Source organism: Arvicola amphibius, chromosome 4 (genome assembly GCF_903992535.2).
Source record: "Arvicola amphibius chromosome 4, mArvAmp1.2, whole genome shotgun sequence".
Lineage (NCBI taxonomy): Eukaryota > Metazoa > Chordata > Mammalia > Rodentia > Cricetidae > Arvicola > Arvicola amphibius.
Window position 1 is genome coordinate 52,134,967 of NC_052050.1, and position 22,625 is coordinate 52,157,591.

Genomic DNA, 22,625 nt, shown 5'->3' on the forward strand with positions numbered 1-22,625 from the left:
CAGAGGCCCGGATGGTCTGGTCCAGGAGTAGTGGATAAGATGCTTGTTCAAGCTAACACTATCCTTAGGTATCCTGGTTTTCTCTGCTGCCTGAATTGTGGGAGAAGAATTTCCAGCTCTGGAGGGAAGGAACCGGCATTTCTTCTCTGGGCAGCCCGTGCTAGGAAGCAGTGCCCTTTTTTGGAGCCACATTGGATGCGCTGTTCCACGGTTTCTTTATTTTTTTTTTAAATTTTTTTTTCCATGATATTTATTGAGCTCTACATTTTTCTCTGCTCCCCTCCCTGACTCTCCCCTCCCCCTTCAAGCCCTCCCCCAAGGTGCCCATGCTCCCAATTTGCTCAGGAGATATTGTCTTCTTCTACTTTCTACTTCCCATGTAGATTAGATCTATGTATGTCTCTCTTAGTGTCCGCATTATTGTCTAAGTTCTCTGGGATTGTGGTTTGTAGGTTGGCTTTCTTTGCTTTATGTTTAAAAACTACCTATGAGTGTGTACATGTGATAATTGTCTTTCTGTGTCTGGGTTACCTCACTCAAAATAATGTTTTCTAGTTGCAACCATTTTCCTGCAAAATTCAAGCTGTCGTTATTTTTTTCTGCTGTGTAGTACTCCATTGTGTAAATGTACCACATTTTCTTTATCCATTCTTAGGTCAAGGGGTATTTAGGTTGTTTCCAGGTTCTGGCTATGACAAACAAAGTTGCTATGAACATAGTTGAGCACATGTCCTTGTGGCACAATTGAGCATCCTTTGGATATATACCTAAAAGTGGTATTACTGGGTCTTGAGGAAGGTTGTTTCCTAATTTTCTGAGAAATTGCCACACTGACATCCAAAGGGGTTGTACTAGCTTGCATTCCCACCAGCAATGCAGGAGTGTTCCTTTTCCCCTACAGCCTCTCCAGCATAAGTTGTCATCAGTGTTTAGGGTTTCTGAGGCACTGGCGTGTCCTGGAGAAGTGGGTGGATCTGGAGACGTTATTGGCTCCTACGAGATAAGGCCTTCCTCAGAAGCAGGGTGTGGAGGTGTCTGTGGCCCTAGAGCTCAGGAGGCTGCAGGAGGATGACAAGTTTGGGTGCAGACTGGGATTCCTGAGAACCCGACACAAACAACGTCACCCTTCTCTGAGAGACACTGTTGTCAAGGTAGCAGGTGTCCAGACTGAGGACGAACTCCACGTAAACTGACTGGCCACACTGGCTGACTACAGGCACAATGGCTACATGGGATGACCATCTGGACAGAAGTTCCTAAATGCCAAAATCCCCTGGAAAATGGATTAAGAAACAATGTGTCAGGCCCTAATTTAGCAGAAGTTAGGAGAGGCCCAGGGAACTAGAGTTTATATATTTTTAAATATTAGAAGAATTGTTGGACACTTTTATGATAATGCAAACTGGTGTGTGCTCATGGTTGAGCCCCGGCCATGGTTGCTTGGATTCTCGTTGTTTGAATCTTTCAATTTTGCTACACCAAGGTTTTCAAAATAAATGCCGACAAAAAAAGCACATTCAAAGGGCTCAGCTAGGGTTCCCTCCCAGTCCTCCATGTGGCTATTGCCATCTGCGCCCCGCCCCCCACATTCGTAGATTTGTATCTAAACCTCAGAAAATGATTGTTAGTGAGTTGGGGGTCGTTGTGCCCTCCGGGAGGGAATGTAAAATGATGGATTTGTGGAACGCAAGATGATCGGTGATTCCTCCAAACTTCATAGAATTACAATATGATCAAGTCCTTTTGGCCAAAAGTTCTATGGTGCTGGAGATGTTGCTTAGCTGGCTAGGAGTGCTTGCTTTACCTGCAAGCAGCCCTGGGTTCAGTCGTCAGGAGTTCACGAAACCAGGCATGTTGGCTTACATCTGTAACTCCAACACTCTGTGGAGGAAGCAGAAGGTTCAAGGTCAGCCTCAGTTCCTCCGAGCACAATGGCACAGTTGGCAGAATAAGGGATGGCTTTCAGCCGCGACTCATCTCTCTTGGGTCCTGAGCCCACTTAGCCCGACCTGACAACAAAATGCAGCAGCTAAGACAAATCCATCCTCCTGGAAGCGGCTCTGCCAGGCATTCTGTCATGAAGGGGCAAAGCTAGCAGTGTCTGAAGGGTTACAGTTCTTGAGTTTCGAAAACTGAGCCTGCCATCTAACCCCAAGTTACCACAGCCGTAGGCTCTGCTCGTTTGTCCCCCACCCGCTGTTTTTCTCCCTGACTTCCAGGCCTACAGCCGGCCACTGCCACTGTTCTTAAATCACAAAATTGAGCTTTACTGGGTACAGGAGCGGCACACCTTTAATCCCAGCACTTGAGACAGAGGCAAGCCCATCTCAGTGAGTTCAAGGCCAGTTTGATCTACCGCGTGGATTCCAGGAGAGACAAGTCTACACAAGAGAAACCCTTTGTTGAAAAAAAAAAAAAAGAAAGAAAAGAAAAGAAAATTGAGCTCTATTTTATACCTAAATACCTACTGCAGCCTTATTCTTAGCATCCATCCTTAAGAATATACATACTTTTCAATATCCCCAAACACAAACAGCCAGTCATGCCTTCTATTGGAGGACTCAAAGTTCGTGGATGCTATTACAACCCAAGCTTGAGTTCAGGTCTGCAATTCTAATTTTGTCTTTAATACATGGTAAAATTAATCCCTGAGAGTAAGATACAATTTGGTAGCCGGTCATGGTGGGTCATACCCATAACCCCAGCATTTTGGAGGCAGAGGCAGGAAGAACCAGGAGGTCAGTCTGGGCTACAAGGTCAGACCCTGTCTTGAGCAACGAACACAAACACGAAAAAGAAAGACTTCTGGATTCCTTGTGGCTGAGCCCACGGTCAGGTTTACATACTTGACCTGAGAGCCCTTGGGACAGGAAGCCCTAGAAGACAAAAATAGCTTGGATGCCAGGAGAAACTAACGAGGAAGGAGGCTGACCCAAGGGGCGGGGCACAGGGGAGCAGGGTAACGGCTGACTGACGTACACTCAGCCCACCTGCATGGGGCCACCTCCCGCCTTCCTGTCGCTCAACTGGGCTGCCTGTGCTCCCTGCCCTCCGAGTGTCTCTCACTTGGCAGCAACATGCCCCAGTGCAGGTGCAGCGATGGGTGAGTGACAGGTGCAGCCACGGGTGAGTGACGGGTGCAGAGCGAGCACCGTGAGGTTTGTCCTCAGGAATGCTGGAGGGACAGCAGTGCGGAGGACACAGAGGGTAAGCTGCCTCTGGCGCAGGACTCAGATGTCCAACACGCTTCACCCTCTGAAAACAACTTCTTTTTTTTTTAAATGATAAAAATAGTATGACATTGAAAAGAAATGTGGGGAATTCATAAAAACACAGACACAATATAAACACACAGGCCGTGTGCCTCTTCTGCACGCATAACTCGTCTGACTGTTCCGGTGTTTATCCTCCCAAGAGAAAATACAGCCACACGCAACATGTTGTTATGCTGAAATAACTATTTATTACATGCTCACAGATAATGTATAATTATTTTTAAGAGAAGTGGGATCATATTATACACATTCTTTTAAGACCTAATTTTTTTCAATAGCTGTCATGTGATCCCAATAAACATTCCTTTGTACCCTCATTTTAGGTTTTATTGTTTATTTATTTTTATGGTACTGGAGAGCTGAGTACCTCCTGGATGTTTGGCAAGAGGTCTGCCATTGTGCTAACCAAGCCCTTTCCCCAATTTTATTTTTTTTTTAAGTTTTATATCTTTGTTTTCCCCAAGGTTTATTTTTGTGTGCGTTGGTGTTTTGCCTACATGTATGTCTGTGTGAGAGTGTCAGATCCCCTGAAACTGGAGTTACAGACAGGTGTGAGCTGCCATGTGGGTGCTGGGGATTGAACTTGGGTCTTCTGGGAGAGTGGCTAGTGCTCTTAACTGCTAAGCCATCTCTCCAGCTCCTTTTCATCAATTTTCTGAATAAAAAGTTATTTTGTGTGTACAGGTGTTTTGCCTGCAGGTATGTCTGTGCACCATGTCTGTGCAGTGCGCATGGAGACCAGAAGAGGGCGTCTGAGCTGCAGGACTGGAGTAGCAGATGGTTGTACCACCGTGTGGACGCTGGGATTCAAATTTGGGACTCTGAAAGAACAACCAGTCCCTCTTAACCACTGAGCCTTCTCTCTTGTTCCATTCTTTTTTCTTTTTTCTTTTTTTTTTGGGGGGGGGGGTTTCGAGACAGGGTTTCTCTGCAGCTTTTTTAGAGCCTGTCCTGGAGCTAGCTCTTGTAGACCAGGCTGGTCTCAAACTCACAGAGATCCGCCTGCCTCTGCCTCCCAAGTGCTGGGATTAAAGGCGTGCGCCACCACCGCCTGGCCCATTCTTTTTTCTTGAAAAAACAAAAACAAAAACAAAACCACTTTTTACTTTTGTGTATGTGTGTGTGTGATACATATGCCACAGTATACAAGTGGAGAACTTGAAGTTGATTTTCTCCTATCATGTGGATCCTAGGGATCAAACTGAGATCCTCAGGCTCGTCAGCAGGTGCTTTGCTTGCTGGACCTTCTCTTTGCCCTTTTTTTTTATTTAAAAACTTTTATGATAGCCAGGAATGGTGGCGCACACCTTTAATCCCAAGTACTCTGGAGGGGAGGCAGGGGGATTTCTGTGAGTTTGAGGCCAGCCTGTTCTATGACATATATATATATATATATAAAATCTGGGATAGAATTTGGAATCTGCTTAAAGTCATACAAGGGCTCTATTTCTGGGATACACTCTTAACCATGATTTTTATTTTACTTATTGTCTTACGATTTGTTTTTCTTATTTAAGTGTGCCCTATTTCTGTGTGACTGTGTGTGTGTGTGTGTGTGTGTGTGTGTGTGTATGCACCCACTGAGGCCAGAAGAGGGAATTGGATTCTTCGGAGCTGGAGTTACAAGTATATGTGAGTCATGTGAGGTGGGTGCTGAGGTCTGAGCCCTGGTCCCCATCAGAGAGCAGCAAGCTTAACTGTTGAGCCATCTCTCCAGTCCCCCAGCCATGATTTTTAATAGACTGTAGTAATTAACTAATCTGATGTTGATTGATGTTCAGGTTGTTTTTGATTAGTCCATATTGTAAAATTTTTGGGCAATAAATGTCTCTATTAAAAATCTTGGTCTTGGGGCTGGAGAGATGGTGCAGAGGTTAAGAGAGGACTGGCTACTCTTCCAGAGGACATGGGTTCAGTTCCCTGAACTCACGTGGCAGCTCACAACTGTTTATAAATCCAGTTCCAGGGACCTGGTACCTCACACAGACATATGTGTAGGCGAAACACCAATACACATAAAATTTAAAAAAGTGAATTTAGAAATCTTGGTCTTATTGTGCATGGAGAAAGAGTGGAATCTTGGTTCTGACTGTAGGCTGTATGCATATGACGGCATCGCTGAAGAGGCTCCGCTTGTGAACTGTGGAGCAGTCAACGGCTCCTGCTCCGGTTTTCAAGAAGCCTCCAAAGCCCCAAAGCATCAAGCCCCCGCTTGTGTGGCACCGACTCAACAATCGTGGGTAGTAGGCATGCATTCGCCTCGAGTAGCTGAACAAAGTGAATAGCCCACCTTAATTCACCAACTTGAAAAGACTGGGGAGGGCGGGATATGTAATGTTCAAGCCCTCTTTACATCCCAAGGTGGAAGGCTTGCGTTTCTGTTTACCAGAGCTATTCAGAAAGTACACTTTTCTAGTCTGTCGAAATGGAAGAAAAAGAAGTCATACAGAAAGTAAACATACTATTCTGGGAGAAAAAAAAAAGCTTTATTCTTAAAATCAATGACAGCTTATCAATGGATTCGATATCCCAAGGGTTAATATCACTTTAAAGATGTGAAACGTGCCATCAACTTCCTTCTCAGAGTGGTGTGGTGCCTCCAGCAGCACGCAGCTCCGCCTCTTGTCACGTATGCCGTCGTGACGTCAGTTTCACCAGAAGACAGACGCCCGATACCTTCCACTTTTATTTGGTGTCAGCGTTAATACTCTTGCTCGAGGTGCCACAGGCTGCTTGTGTGGAAGTCTGAATATAGCCGCTGAACTTCCCTTCCTGACGCCATCCCCCATGCTCAGTCTTCCGTAGAATAGTAGAATTACATTTTTAAAAAGTGTATGCTCTGCCAGGCGGTGGTGGCGCACGCCTTTAATCCCAGCACTCGGGAGGCAAAGGCAGGCGGATCTCTGTGAGTTCGAGGCCAGCCTGGTCTACAAGAACTAGTTCCAGGACAGGCTCCAAAGCTACAGAGAAACCCTGTCTCAAAAAATATAACATAACAAAGAAGTGAAGTATGCGTTTATGACTTTTGCTTCTGTCATGACAGGATGGATTGTATCATCATATGTAGATGCTTTTTGAGAAAAATATAAAAGATCTTAACAATATACTCTTGTTACACGCACACACACACACGGAGCTGCTTTAATTCATCAGAAAACAGTCAACTTGGATAGCACTGAAGTAAACAATTGTGGAGAGAAAGAAAACACTTTGGAGTGAGGGAGATCAATCACTTCTGTTGCTTTTATCTTCAAGCACTTTGTCCATTTGCTTGGCAGATATGAGGCAAAGCAGAAAATGGCCTAAATCCTTGGCAATGTTGCAGGGCTGGAAAACGGGACTCCATTGGCTGGCAAGGTAGCCCAGGAGTCGCCACCTTGACTGCCCTGAGTTCCGCGCATGGAGTGGACAGCTGACCCCTGCAAGTTGTCCTCTGACCTCCACCTGCAGGCCATCCAGATAAAATTTTAAAATGTAATTTAAAAATTGGAACTAAGCTGGTTGTACTGGTGCACACCAGAAGGAAGATCTGTGGGAATTCGAGGCTAGTCTGGTCTACACTGTGGTGGGTATTTGTGCACCGTGTGAAGATACAGTACTGCGATTGCCTTAATAAAGAGCTGAACGTCCAGCAGCTCTGCAGGAGGGGTAGGTGGGACCTCGGGGCAGAGAGAAAGGAAGCAGATGAATTTAGGCACATGGCAGATGCCAACGAGACCCGGAGGGAGTAGGACAGAATGAAAGAAAGGCAAAAGGTCCCGCGTGCTGGGGTTAAAGGCGTTTGTCACTACAGCCCGTAAGAGCATCCTTGAGACAGGGCCAATATCTCAGCACAGCTCTGGTGGTCCTGGAACTTATATAGATCAGGCTGGCCTCGTACTCATGGAAATCTGCCTATCTCTGTTGTCTGAATGCTGGGATTAAACGAGTGCACTGCCGTGCCTGACTTAAAATCATTTATAAAGATTATTTCCTGCGCCCGAATGTTCTGCCTGCATGCATGTATGTAGACCACGCCTGGTGCCCTGGGAGGTCGGAAGATGGTGTCGAATCTGCCGGAATGGGAGTCAGGATGGTTGTGAGCTACATGACGAGTGCTGAGAATCGAACCCGGCTCCTTCGCGGGCGCAACACGCGCTCTAAACCGTCACCTCTCCAGACCTAAATGAAACATTTAAGTCTTTTCCTTTTGCATTCTCTCTGCTATGAGTCTTTTATCCAGTTTTCTTTTGAGATGCCTTTCTTACTGATTTTAACTTTTATTTATTTATTTGAGACAGGTTCTCACCATGTAACCCTGGCTTGAAACCCTCTATATAGTAACCAGGCTGGCCTGGAACTCACTGAGAACCTCCTGTCCCTGCCTCCCAAATGCTGGGATTAAAAGTGTGCGCCGCGTTGCCGGGCTCTTAGATGGCTATAGACGTAGGTACTTAGGGACAAACGTGAGTGCTAAAGATGCTTGATTGCTGGGGCCAATCAGATCTTTATGCTTTTATTATTACTTGGAGCACGAAGGGTGAGGTGCGCTTATTCCTTTGACCCTAGTCGGAAAGGTGACTTCGGGAAGTCTTAGTGCTTTCCCCTCTAGGCGCTAGTACCAAGGCCTGATGAACTGGACCAAATGGAGGAGGCCGAGGAAGCAAATGTGGAGTGGCACACTGTTGCTATTTAGAGAGTAAGGAATTATCTGACCCAGTCACTGGGAAAAGGAATGGTGAACATTGAAGGAGCATAAATAAGCCAGGGGATAAAGAACCTAAGGATTCTATACACAGAAGGCTCGGGTCCGAGCTGCTGGGAGGGGACACCGCAGCAGAAATGAGTGACTGGAACCAGCAGGTGGCGCTCTAAGACACCCCAATGCTGCCCAGATTTCCACCCCTGTCCAACGTCTTGCTGGCACCCAGAACCTTGAAATTGAACTGGGTGTGGAGAGCTTCCAAGTCTTAGCTTTTGACTCTGTGCTCTATCCAGGGGTGACATTCTCAAAATCAAGAGCCCTGTGAGGTTTGGGGTTGTGTTTCCCTAAACTAGCTTTGCTTCTGGATACCTGCTCAGTAACAACTGTCAATACCGTGCACACCTACGTGGCCTCCCCTTGAAGAGCAGGCCGAGTACCTGGTTTTCCTGTGACAATGCAAATTCTGATTCGGCAGCTTCCGGGTGGGGCCTGATTCTGCTTTTCTAACAAATTCCCTTTATGGTGATGACTCATTCTTAGAAGTTCTGAGTTTAGTGTGTGCTTATTGTGCAATGTGCCATCTCTGCGACACGGGAGACAAGAGGAAAGCACACTCAGGCTCCACTCTCGGAGACAGTACAGCGTTCCAGAGAAAACCTAATTCCTTTTATTGTTATATATATTGACTGTGTGTGTGTATGTGCATACACGCACACACACACACACACACACACACACACACACACACACACACTCGCTCACACCTTCAGAGGCCACAAAGAGTTGAGATAATGATACAGAGGTTGAGAAGATACTGAGGTTCTGGTCCTCTGGAAGAACAGCAAGTCCTCTTAACTGCTGAGCCATCTCTCCAGCTCCCACATGATTTTATAGATATACCCCAATGGTTACTTTGTATCCACTAACTGTGTGAGCTTGGACAACTTTTGTGAACATGTTGGGCCTTAGTTTCTAGATCTGTAAATAGGAACAACTTCTGCATTATAGAGTTTCTTGATGTTGGGTTAAAAAAAAAACAAAACAACAATCAATAAATCCTTAGTATGCTGGGCGTTGATGGGAGGCAGAGGCAGGTGGATCTTAGTTCAAGGCCAGCCTGGTCTACAAAGCAAGTTCCAGGACATCCAGGACTGTTACATAGAGTAACCCTGTCTCAAAAAAACAAAACAAAACAAAACAAAACAAACCACACACACACAAAAACAAAACAAAACAAAACAAAAAACCCCCCAAAACAAAAAACACCAAAACAAACAACAACAGCAACAACAAAGTAAATGAACCCAACCCAACTTGACAAAAACCCCTTAGTACATAGTAAACGTCAACAAAGCTTGGCGAATTGGATCCACGTGGGCAGCTCTGGAGGCACGGTCCATTGCAGAAAGCAAGGGATGGGTCATCATCAAGCAGAATCCATCTCAGCTGTCAGGACAGCAATCCTCTGAGAAGAAGGGGGCCAGGGAGACGAGGGCAGAGAGCCAGGGGCCAGGTCTCTTGGTCAGCAGGTAGCAAACCTGGTTTGAGGGGGTGTTGGGTTTAGCAGGCTTAGCAGGTTTCATCTGGAGGTGGATGAATGAGTGGCAGGAGGCCTTCAGGCAGTTTGGTGGCTTTTGAACACACCCTTTTCTTCTTCTTCTTCTTCTTCTTCTTCTTCTTCTTCTTCTTCTTCTTCTTCTTCTTCTTCTTCTTCTCCTCCTCCTCCTCCTCCTCCTCCTCCTTCTCTTCTTCCTCCTCTCCTCCTCCTTCTCCTCTTATTCCTTCTCTCCTCCTCCTTCTCCTCCTTCTTCTTTTTCCTTGAGACATGTTTACTCTGTGTAGCCCTGGCTATCCTGAAACTTGCTCTATAGACCAGGCTAGCCTCAAAATCAGATCCACCTGCCTCTGTCTCCCAAGGTCTAGAATTAAAGGTGTACACCACTGTCACCACCCGGCTAGAACACACACACCTTTGCACATCTTTCAGAGCTTTGGAGGAACGTGAACGCAGCTTTTAAGGCATGCCCGAGTGGTCTTGGCCTTGGTTTTATGCAAAACTTTGCCCTAACCTACAAAACCCTAGCCCTACTGCTATGGATGCCTCAGCTCAGGCACCTAAACTTGTCAGTGTATTTTAGTATAGATTCAGTTTGACGTGACCACAGCTATCTTGAGTCATAGCCACCATGATTGCCCCTGAGTAACCCCAGCTGGTTTTTCCTGTATAGAATCCCAGCACACCACAAATAGATAAAACCAGCAGAGTGAAATATGGGCTTTGTACAATCAGACCCTGGCCCCAGGAATGCGTCCAGCTCTTTGATGTTAAGATGAACTGGGCACATTCCAGCCACGATGAAGTCATTTTTGTCCCAACCCATAAGCACGCTCCTCTTTCTGACCCAGGCTGTGGCTATCATTTGTTTTACTGGCACCCAAGTCTATACTTCCCTTAGCAAGTCCTGCAATAAATTCTGTGGAATCCTAGATGTCTGTCTACTTGTCTGTGGTATCATGTCACCTTGGGGCCAGTTCTCATACAGTAAGCCTGGGTTGACCAAGAACAGCTTTAAATAGGGGCCATGTTTCCATTAGATCGACAAAAATCCACGAATATGTATAGACTAACTTCTGGTCCTTGCTGGCTCCTCCTAGGCACAGAGAGGCAAATATGCACAGGTCTGGCTTTCCCTGGGTAACCTTGGGAAGAAAGACACCCACCCGGGAAAGGGATTTTCAGTGACACGCACTGTTTTGTGTTGCTAACTGCAGATAGTGCATTGCTGTTGTTCACTAGCTGGACATTGTTAGGCTAATCCTAACCAACTAGTAACTTTAACCCGCTATCCATGCCCACTCTTTTTTTTTGTTGTTTTGTTTTTTGAAACAGGGTTTCTCTGTAGCTTTGGAGCCTGTCCTGGAACTAGCTCTTGTAGCCCAGGCTGGCCTCGAACTCACAGAAATCCATCTGCCTCTGCCTCCCGAGTGCTGGGATTAAAGGCGTGCGCCACCACTGCCCTGCCTGTGCCCACTCTTATCCATGGTTCCTGCTCTATTCTTTAAGACTAATGGGTATAAAAGAATGAACCCACTGTGGAGGCAAGTGATGGGGATGGCTCATGTGATCTGATAGGCCAGCCTTGGAAAGGCAGAAAAGGGACAATATTGACAGCTCAAGGGACTCACTGGGTCTGGGGACTTCTGTCACATTCAAGCCATGCACAATGCCAGGAGTCAGTACTGGTGTTAGCTCCAATTCGTAAGTGGGAACGTGAGGCTCAGCGATGCAAAGTCTAAGTTACCTGACTTTAAAGATTGTCTCCTCTCCTCTCTCTGTGGTTTGCTTTAACTTCCAGTACTAGGCACAGAACCCAGGGCCATACACAGGCTAGGCAATGGTCTACCATTGAGCCACACCCGGCCCTAATTTGAGCTCTCACATGTTATGCTGTGTGTTGCACCTGGGTTCAGCATTGCACGCCTGGGTTCAGCATTGCACGCCTGGGTTCAGCATTGCACGCCTGGGTTCAGCATTGCACTGGCATAGCAATAAAAGCATTGACAGCCATTCATCTGTCTCCTTCAGTAATTTAGATGGCTCTTTCACTTGGCTCTACCCTCCCAAATTCAGGGACAGAGGCAAGAAGGTGGCTCAGACGCATGCAGTAGACGTGGGGAGCCTTGAAGCTCAGGCTGCCACGCTATGACTGGCATTTCTTATACCCTTTCCCAAGCTCCGAGGTCTTGCTCAACTTCAGCTGAGTAACAAGGCTGGCAGGGTTACCTCACTTCTTGACAGCAGGCCCCAGCCTTCCTGGCTCAAACCACTTCCTGTCCCAGAGACTCTTTTGTCAGACTTGATTGATTCTCATTCTTCCTGTTGACTTCTGCTTTGGTCCAGCTGGCCCGGGTGGCCCCCACGTGCTGCTGTGAACCAGATCAGCTGAGGACCTGGGACCAGGTGCCTTGTGACTTCAGGGAGTTGGGGTGAGGGGAAGGGAGTGGGTGGTAGTCTGGGCCTAGCCTGAGAGGGAGCAGAGTGGAGGTTTCTGGTGGGGAGGATGCTTTCTGTCGTTATGGTGGTCAGGGGTTGAAGTTAGTTTGTAAAAGGTCATTATGTCCCTAATGGCAGGTGACCCTAGGAGTTTGCTATGGTGGATTTTTCTGAAGCCACATTTTCTTCCCTCATCTGGATTCTGATCACCGTGATTTGGTTTCTATGTCCTGGGCTGCCTGCTAGCATTTCTGCAGGCACTGGGGAGCTCTTTGGGTTCAGACAAGTTTCCCCGGCACTGATGAAGGAAGACACAGTCAGGGTGAGGCTCTGGTGTCATGCTGGACTGAGCGAGTGAGGGACTTGTGTTGAGATCTTGTCTACTTCTAAATTGCTAACTGCGTGTGGGCCAGTGGCTTTCTTCGCTCTGTTTTCTTGTCTACTGACAGCTGAGGGTCTTTATTTTATTTGAATTTGTGTAGAGTTTATAGAAAGATGGCTGTGAAAACGTGTCCTAGACTGTACGGTTGCTTTTTCAAGGCTTGGGGCTTTCTTAATTTCATTTTCCAGCGGAACTAGACATACTTTTTCATGATACTAAATTTGATAAAAATCTAAACAATGCAGCACAGTGACACTGAAAACCTTTGTATGTGAGCACTTTGACATATAAACTTAAAAATTTATCTGTTTTTATGTGTATGTCTGTGGGTGGGTATGTGCACACAACTGTGGATGCCCTTAGAGGCCAGACACTCAGATGCCCTGGAACTGGAGTTAAAAGATGCTTGTAAGCCTCCATGTGGATGCTGGGAACCAAACCCAGTCCTCTGCAAGAGCAGCAAGTGGTTTGTTTGTTTTTTCGTTTTTGTTTCTGGAGATAGGGTTTCTCTGTAGCTTTGGAGCCTGTCCTGGAATTCACTCTGTAGACCTGGCTGGCCGGGAACTCGCAGAGATCCGACTGTCTCCCGGATGCTGGGATTAAAGGCATGCTCCACCACCACCTGGTGCAGCATATGCTCTTAAGAATTCAATCACCAATCCAGCTGAACACTTCTGATACAGGGTCTCAAGTGTGTAAAGTCTTGGCTGTTTTAGAACTTGCTGTGCAGGCCACATTGGCCTCCAGTCTCTGCCTCCTGAGTGCTGGGATTCTAAGTATGCATCACTTCCAGCAACCTCACCTGGCTTCACCACATACATTCTGTTTTGAGACAAGGTATCATGTAGTTCAGGCCAACCGGAATTCACTATGTAGCTGAGGATGACCTTGAACTCCCGTTCTTCCTGTCTGCACCCACCCAGAGCTGGACAAACGGGCATGAGCCACCACCCCCAACTGACATACAGACTTGCAGGAAAATTCTTAATGTTGAATTCTTTTCAATGTCCCGTATCTTCTCTGCATTTGATGACTTCTCAGCCATCTTATATTGGTCAATATCTACCCTGTCCTTCTGAAAAGCTGCATAGTGTCCCCTATGTGGATGTACCGTGGTTTGTTAAAGAGACTCCGACCCGTGGGTAGTGAGAGGCTTTCAGTTTGTGTCTATGGAAGTGAAGAGTACTACAGAAAACACCATTAAACATTGTCTTCCAATGTCAGTTCCAGCATTTCCTTAGCACGAGTCCTTAGGAGACAGATTGTTGCATAAAAGAATATATATGTATATACATATGTATATATATACATATAAAAGAATATATATGTATATATACATATGTATATACATATAAAAGAATATATGTGTAGATATACATATATATTCTTTAAATATAGTATTATATATAAATATCTACCTACAGTCTTATTGATTTGTTCAGATTTCCTTAAGAAAGGTCATTTGGGGCTGGAGAGATGGCCAATGGCTAAGAACCCTTGCTGCTCTTGCAGAGGACTAGGTTTGGTTCCCAGCATCGACATGGAAGTTCATAACCATCTGTTTGTAGCTCCATTTCTGGGGAATATGATGCTCTCTTCTGGCTTCCATGAGCACCAGGCATGCAAGTGATGAACAGACACAATATGGGGCAAAACATCTATACACATAGAAAATTAAAACTTAAGAAAATAAAAAGTTATACTATTTAATTTAACACCTGCTTTTATTAAAGCAGCACAAAGCTTACAGAGAGAGATAAGACCTCCCTGTTCTTTCCCTCCCTCCATTTCCAACTTTTCTTTTCTCTCTCTCTCTCTCTCTCTCTCTCTCTCTCTCTCTCTCTCTCTCTCTATCTCTCTTTTAAGATTTTCTTTATTATGTAAACAGTGTTCTACCTGCATGCACCAGATCTCATTACAGATGGTTGTGAGCCACTGTGTTGTTCTGGGAATTGAACTCAGGACCTCTGGAAGAGCAGACAGTGCTCTTAATCTCTAAGCCATCTCTCCAGTGCCCCATTTCCAACATTTCTTTACTAGAAACAAATAGTTGGAATTTTCTTTGTATTTCCAAATAAAGTGCCCATGTGACCTGTATGGTTCGATTGCTCTTTCTGCCCTTCCTTCTCCCACATCCTCCAGTTCCTCCTTCCTTCCTTTCTCCCCCCTCCCCTTTTTTCCTTCCTTCCTTTCTTTTTTTTTTTTTTCCTGTTTGAGAACATTTGCCCTTTAATTTTCATTCAAAATCAGCCTCTTTAAATATTTTAGTTACAAGTTCTGGATAGTGAAGATGTAGTTGCAGACGCCGCAGGCACTCTATACTGGCCTCTCCCCCTCCCCAGCTTGTCCTGGATGACAGAAAGAAGGGCATTTAACACTATGGCCCTGTGTAACTGTCAGCAGCCTTGGGCCTCGGTGCAGAGGACACAGGCCTAGGAGCTTCCTTCCATAACTAGTCACTTGCAGTTTCCCATGCTTCAAGAAATTCCAGTGACTGTGCCGCACCCACAGGGCAGTACTTAGAGATGACGTCAGCCCTTCCACCACTCTGGACTGACTCCTGAGGCTGGATCCCACCACAGTGCATCCTTCCCTGTATCTGTGTCCTGCTAGGAGTGCCAAGACCTTGCACCCCGCAAGCCATACCCAGAAAGGGAGAGAACAGCCCCTTCCCATCACATGCTGATACCACCTTGAATTTGAGAGCTCTAGCCAACCTGATCTGGTCAGAGCCAGTCCCTCACCAGGCTCTTCACTCACTCACTCACTCACTCACTGCCATGATGTACTAAAAATCTGCTCTAAATGCAAACAATGTCTAGAATGATCCCCAGAATCCTGGGAAGGGTTGGTATGACCAGAATTGTATATGATTACGCCAAAATGAATCTTCCCAGTGTGAGCTTACAATGAAGCCTGTGAGGCAAGTCAGCTTTCTACCCCCATCTGGGATTATAAAAGGTAACCTCAGGGGACTCCGCACCACGTTGTCTATCCCCAAGGCCCCCGGGCCTGGGCTTCCTGGAGAGGTAGAGAGGCACCATGAAGCCACTGACAGCTGAGAATGGTGGTGCATTCAAGAAGTAAAGTAGCGCCTCTTTGCCTGTGTCCGGTATCTCCACACAGGTGGCATCAGCTGAGAATATGCACAGCTGGGACAGAGGCTTAGAGCCTGGGAGGCAGAGCACCCCGTAGGCATCTCTGGAGAACACTTTCCAAAGACAAACTTGGTCTCATGGTCCCTGGCGGCGTCCCTGTAGTACTGTCCCTGGGGAGAAACAAAGCTGTCTCTGCAGAGGGCTGGGAGAAAGGCGGGATATCAATGGGCGTCCACTAGGGCTCTCACTCTCTCTCTCAAGAGAAGGACGCAGAGAGGGAGAGGAAGAGTCTAGAAGGAACACGAAGGAAAGACCTGTGAAAGCTGGTTATACAGTGCCCTGGCTTCCTTGCTTGAGGCCAACAGTATGGTGCCTGCCTGTTGCCAGGCGAACTCTGGGACTGATGAGGGACAGGGAGAAGACTGTTTTCAGTTCCTGCATGATCGATAGGTAGGGGGCGTGGCTTCCTCTTAAAGGTCTAGGAGGAGGACTCTTGGATCTTCTACTGCTGCCTTGATTTTTCGGAGGAAGGTCACAGCCTCTCTGCCATCAATCAACCGGTGGTCATAGGTCAGGGCTACATACATCATAGGTCGCACTTCCACCTTGCCTCCCACAGCCACAGGCCTGTCAAAGATGCCATGCATGCCCAGAATGGCAGACTGAGGAGGGTTGATAATGGGTGTTCCAAACAGTGACCCAAAAACTCCTCCATTGCTAATGGTAAAAGTACCACCATCCATATCTTCAATGGCAAGCTCGTTCTTTCGGGCCTTCTCTCCTAGTTCACTGATGGTCCGTTCAATATCTGCATAGTTCATAGTTTCCACATTCCTAATGACAGGAACCACGAGACCCCTTGGAGTAGCAACAGCAACACTGATGTCAATATAATCTCTATACACCACTTCTTTGGTTGCATCATCAATCACTGCATTTACAACCGGCTGCTCCTGCAAGGCAAAGGCAGAGGCCTTTACAAATGCCGACATGAAGCCGAGTTTGAGGTTATGTTTCTTCAGGAAAGCATCTTTGTGCCGAGCTCTCATCTCTTGGATGTTACTCATGTCAACCTCATTAAAGGTGGTCAGCATTGCACACGTATTCTGGGCTTCCTTCAGACGCTGAGCAATGCGCTGCCGCATCCGGTTCATTTTCTCCCGATGTTCCGAGCGCACACCTTTAGCAGCTCCTGGCTCAGCCAGGGGAGGGGCAGCAGTGGGTTTTATTGCAGAAACCGGTTTGCTAGAAGGAAGTTGTGAGGGTGGGGGCACTGGTGGCATCTGGGTGGGCATAGCTGCTACAGAGGGAGGAGAGACTGCCGGTGCTTGCGGCTCTGCTTTTGGGGCTGCAGCAGGAGCTTCCGCTGGTTTGGCCTTAGCAGGAGCAGCACCAGTTTTCCTGAGTGTGAAAAGAGGAGTTCCTCCTTCAACTTTGCCCCCATCAGGTACCAAAAGAGCTTCAATAATGCCATTTGCTGGTGATGGAACCTGCACAGAAGTCTTGTCAGTTTCAATCTCACAAACCACTTCATCTTCTGCAACTGTATCTCCAACAGCTTTCTCCCACCTGACATCTCCCTCTGTAACTGATTCTGCAAACGCTGGGGTTTGAACTGTAATCACATCATTCTTGCACACAGTCGTGGTTTGGAAGAAGCGAACACTGAAGACACTACTGTTGTTAATGACCATCTTCCTGCTGTCAGGGTAACCTGGTCCCTGACATAAGGAGACCCCAGGCAGGGAACGTCTCCCTAGAGGGCAGTTCCCCTTCTGGAAGGCAGAAAGCGAGCGGCTGAACGCCCGGGACACGCAGCGAGACCGGGACAGCATCGCGGAGGGAGCGGGATGGAGGGCGGGCGGACACCGGATCCCTTCCTTTCTTTCTTAGACACAACTTCACCGTGTAATCCTGGCTGGTCTGGAACTTGCGGTGTAGACCAGGCTGACCTCAAACTCACAGAGATCCCTGTTTCTGTGCTGGGATCAAAGGCATGTGCCACCACGTCTGGCCTATGTGGCTATTTTTTAGTTTTCTGTTAATAAAAGGCAAGGACACAGTACTCATCTATTAGCTACCTGCATTATTGTTCCCATCCTCCCAATATGATTTAGTGTTGATGCTGAGTACCTTGTCCCGTAACTGTTGCTGGTGTTCTCTGAACTATGTGGATGCTGATAATGACGATAATGGTGATAACGTTCCCTTTCTTTGTTTTATTGTCTGCTCCTGGAATTGATAATTGCCTCAGGTTTTTCTTTTATTAATTATTTTTATTTGTGTGTGTGGGGGGGCATTCTAGCTAATGGGCCTGTGTGTAGGATGCTTAAATCTGGATGAGGCTATGAGGTCGGCAGACCCGTTGAATAATTCCCTGAGGTTTAGCCGAAGAGGAGAACCCATCTAGAATGTGGGTAGCATCATTCCATAGGCTGGAATCCCAGACTAAATAAAGGAAACAAGGAAAAAGCAAGCTGAGCACCAGCCTTCACCCCCTCTGCTTTCTGACTGTGGACACAGCTTCCTGAGCATGAACCAGCCGCCTCAAACGCCTGCTGCCATCCCTTCCTTACCAGCATGGAACCCCAACTCAGGAGCCTTTCTGGAGTTCAGAGGCACGCCACTGCTGCTCTGGTTGGGATCTAGTTTTTGGTCACCACGCCTTCACATGCTTTCAGGCTTGCAAAATCATGTGTGGACATCTCTTTCTGTTTATATTTGGGTGTTTGCTTTGTTTTGGAGACAGGCTCTCTCTGGGTAGCTCTGGCTGTCCTGCAACGTTCTATGTAGATCAGGCTGGCCTTGAACTCCTAGAGGTTTTTCTTCTGTCTCTTGAGTGCTGGGATTAAAGGTCTTCACTACCATGCCCAACAAAACCTAGAGTCTTGCTCATGCTAGGCAAGTAGTACACCAATGAGCATGCGCCCCAGCCAATTTATCTATCTGTTTATAAGACAGGGTCTTTCTATTGAAGCTTGGTTGGAGCTCACTGTGTTGTGCAGGCTGGCCTTGAGCTTACAGTAGTCCTCTTGCCTCAGTCTCCCGAGTGCTGAGGTTACAGACAGGAGCTCCCAGCCAGGCAGTATGTATGTATGTATGTATGTATGTATGTATGTATGTATTTATTTATTTATTTTGGTTTTCAAGACAGGGTTTCTCTGTAGCTTTGGAACCTGTCCTGGAACTAGGTCTTGTAGATCAGGCTGGCCTCGAACTCACAGAGATCCACCTGCCTCTGCCTCCCGAGTGCTGAGGACTGAGCTTAGGGCTTCATGCATGCATGCACTTACCACTGAACCAGAGTCCTAGCCTCTCTTTATTCACTTTTTGTAATTTAAGCCATAAACACAATGATGTAAATAGCAATTATACTTGTTACTACAAGTATAGTGCATTGGAGGACCTTGCTAGGTGTTTATTGACCGTTTATATTTCTTTTATAATCACCTATTTATTTATAACCATTAAGTTAGGTTAATTGGTAAATTGCATAGCCAGCTCTCTGGGGTCTATCTGTTTTCTGTCTTTTCTTTTTTTCCTTTCTTATTTCTTCTCTCTTTCTTTCCTTCCCTTACCCCTCTTTTTTCTCCCCTTGGGACTGTACCTAGAACTTCCCAGTGCTAGGCGAGGTCACCAGCACTGAGCTATATTCCTCCCCCCCCTTTGGCTTTGTAAATAAAAATTTCTTTTTTGTATGTTTAGTGTTTGATTGTTTTTTATCCTTTGGATTCATTGTAGAGAACAGAAAATATAAACGAGAAAAGAAAGCATAGCTTACCCAGAGACTCTCTCTGCTTGCATCCTCCTAGTCTTTTCTCCCTGTAGGCCTAAATCTATAAAAACAGAAGTGGGGCTACTCCAAAGCTACGAGAAACCCTGCCTTGAAAAACCAAAACAAGTTTTTATTAAGTATGTATATATGTGGCTGTGAGCATGAGTGTGCCCGTGTCCCTGGAGGCCAGAAGGTGTTGGATCCCCTGGAGCTGGAGTTACAGGTAGTTGTGAGCCACCCAGCATAGGTGCTGAGAGGGTTCTCTGCAAGGGCAGTATGTACTCCTAACTGAGCCCTCTCTTCAACTCTTTTTATTTCATTTATTTATTATTATTAGTTGGTTTTGTCCTGTAGACCAGGCTGGCCTCAACTTCAGAGAGCTCCACCTGCCTCTGCCTCCCCCAAGTGCACATGTATATGTGTATTTATGCAAGTCTGAGTGCAGGTTCCTTTGGAGTCCAGAAGAGGGCGTCAGGCCACCTGGAGCTGGACTTGCAGGCAGTTGTGAGTTGCTTGAATTGGGTGCTGGGAACTGAGCTCAAGTCGTCTGCAAGAGCAGTGTGCTCTCCTAACTGGCTCTTCCACCCCAGACTTGCAGTCGAGGCTGATTTTCATTAACAAGTGTCTTTTCTCATGACCTCACCTAATCATGTTTCCATGAAGTAGCAGCTTATTTGGTTTTTTGAAGGTAAAGTTCAATCCTTTTTTTTTTTTTTGGTTAAATTACTACTAATTCCAAGGGCTAGAAAGATGCTTAGTCATTCAGAGCACTTGCTGCTCTGGTAGAGGACCCAAGTTTGAGTCCCAACACCTACATGGTGGTCCACAGGCACCCGTAATTCTAGTTTCAGGGGATCTGATGCCTTTTTCTGACTTCCTTGGGCAACAAGCGCATATGTGGCAGTGCACAAGCTTACATGCAGGCAAAATACACATAAAATAAGGTGATACATCTAAATATTTTAAAACAATTAATACTAATTCCAAATTAACCATTGTAGATTTGTGGAGACTTTCTAGCATTTTCCATGTTCTTTCCTAAGACGGAGGGAAGCTTCCTTTTAGCATGGAGATGACAAAGGGCAAAAGCATAAGGGAATGAGTGATGCAGAGAGAGAAAAGAGACACCGACCAAGCAGGAAGCTAAAAAAACCCATAGCTTCAAGCTGGGCAGTGGTGGCATATGCCTTTAATCTCAGTGTTTAAGAGGTAGAAGCAGGGGGATCTCTATGAATTCAAGGCCAGCCTGGTCTATAGAGTGAGTTCCAGGTCAGCCAATGCTACATAAACCTCCGAAAAACAAAACAACAACAACAACAAAAACTAAACCAAACCAATGAACGAACAAAAACAAAAAGAAGCCATAGTGTCCAAGAGAGGCAGTCTGCAGGAAGGGACTGGTCTGAGTTTTTTGTTTGTTTTTTGTCTTTCGAGACAGGGTTTCTCTGCAGCTTTGGAAATAGCTCTTGTAAACCAGGTTGGTCTTGAATGCACAGAGATCCATCTGCCTCTGTCTCATGGGTGCTGGGATTAAAGGCGTGCGCCACTACAGCCTGGCGAGGTGGATGATCTGAATCGGCCCGAGTCAACTAACTTTATGACCTTGGGCAGGTTGTTCAATGTCACAGTGTTTTGCTTGTCCTCGACTGTAATCCTGGGAGAAGTTGCCTGAAGCTCCCAGACACCGAGTCTTCTCATCTGTAAAACTGGGAAACTCATCAGTACTTCACAGGGTTGGTGGGAACTGATGTCTACAAAGCACTTACCACAGGGTCTGATCCATAGTGAGTATTGGATATACCATAGTTATTTTTATTACGTGCTGAGTGTTATGTAAGATGAGGATAATTATGTCATCCAACACCGTTTATAGAAGGAACTCTGTCTTCTCAAAAGCAGATTCAGAGGTCAATCTGCAGCTGGGAAAGATGCCAACAGGCATAGTACAAAGTCACCGCTGGCCACTGTCCAGATGTGGGTCAAGTAAACAGGCTACTGTTGAACACAGATAAGTCAGATCCCCAGATAGGGGTCGGCAGGGGAAACAATAGCTCCACTCCTGGAGCAGAAAACAAAGCTCTGTGTGCCCGTGCGTGTAACAAAAGGGAAAAAAGCCAGGGCGCATCTGAAAAGCTGCTGCTTCAGGTTGTGATTAATAAGCAAGGAGACAGGAGGGGGAAGCCGTGGGAGTGGCTGAGGTTTTGATGGTGTGCCTTCTTGGACATCCTGATTTTTGTCTGTAAAGCCAGGAAGCTGGATTCTATCTATATCCCCTGAAGGGTGGTGTCTGCACTACTGTGTGGCGTGTGAAGTGATTTATGGTACAGGGATGAATATCTGAAATCTCGACAGTTATGTATTTCTTTTCTCAAACCAAGGGGATTTGATTGTTGTAGTTCCTTGGCTTCATTGATGTGGCAGTTTAGGATGAGGCAAAGGTGGGTTTAAGTTCATTTTTTTTTTTAGACAGGTGTGTCAAAGATGATAATGCAGAAATGGCAAAGGTTGTACATGGGAATGTCAGATGTGGGAGGCAAAATAACTCCTTAAAGATGTCAACGCCCGAGTTCGTAGACCTGCATGTTACTGTGTGCATCAAAAGAGACTTAGCATATATTATTAAGGATTTTGAGATGGGAAGATTATACTAGATTAGATGTGTGACCCCAGTATAGTCCAAAAGTCCACAGAGGAGAGATGTAGGGGTCCAGATGGGCAATGATGGACGCAGCATATGGGGTGATGTGCCCCTATGACCTATCCTGTGGCCTCTACAAACCAGGGGAGTGAAGGAATTGATTGTCCCTTTGGAACCAGAAGGAGCCAATACCTTGATTTTATAGCTCTGTGCCTTATTTGGAATCGTTGACTTCCAGAAATACAAGAGAATAAGTGCGTGTTGTTTGAAGCTACCCATTTGAGGTCATCTGTTACCATAGCCACAGGAATGAATACGCTGGGTATTAGAGGAACTTAAAGTGCTACGTTCTGGAGGTTCAGCATTTCCCTGGGGCAGAGGAAGGAACACTGGCCATCTAAGCCATCCATCTAGGAGGAGACTGGCGCAGTCATCATGTCTGGCAGTCTGGACAAGTGTAGGGAGAGCCCTCATTCCTGTAAGGAGACTGCATGGATAGGTGACATAATAGGTCCTGACTCATGGACACTATCAACAACTCCCATTTAGCTCAATGTGCTCAACTCATAGATGAAGAAACTGAGACCCAGAAACAGGAAGTAACCTGAGCAAAGTCACTAGCAATGGAGCTGGTTAGGCCTAGATGAAGAAAATGGCTCAGTTCCTAAGGCAGGGGTAAGGAGTGGTGCCCTGCAGAGACATGCCTGGGTTCCCAAACTAGGGTGCGGAGCCCTGGTGAGGGGTGGGGCCTGCACCTTTGGCTGGGGGTGGATCTTTCC

The 22,625-nt window shown here is 46.4% G+C and overlaps 1 protein-coding gene across 1 annotated transcript; it reads right to left on the minus strand.

Moving 5' to 3' along the window:
* Nucleotides 1–14,546: 14,546 nt before the first annotated feature.
* LOC119812205 (dihydrolipoyllysine-residue succinyltransferase component of 2-oxoglutarate dehydrogenase complex, mitochondrial) lies at nucleotides 14,547–17,301 on the minus strand. Its single transcript, XM_038326678.1, has one exon. The coding sequence runs from the start codon at nucleotides 17,266–17,268 to the stop codon at nucleotides 15,904–15,906; it is 1,365 nt and encodes a 454-aa protein (XP_038182606.1). The 5' UTR covers nucleotides 17,269–17,301; the 3' UTR covers nucleotides 14,547–15,903.
* Between the last annotated feature and the right edge of the window lie 5,324 nt (nucleotides 17,302–22,625).

Bases quoted from the DNA above. Each gene is read 5' to 3' on its own strand.
- LOC119812205 (XM_038326678.1), bottom strand. From the start codon at position 17,268: ATGCTGTCCCGGTCTCGCTGCGTGTCCCGGGCGTTCAGCCGCTCGCTT.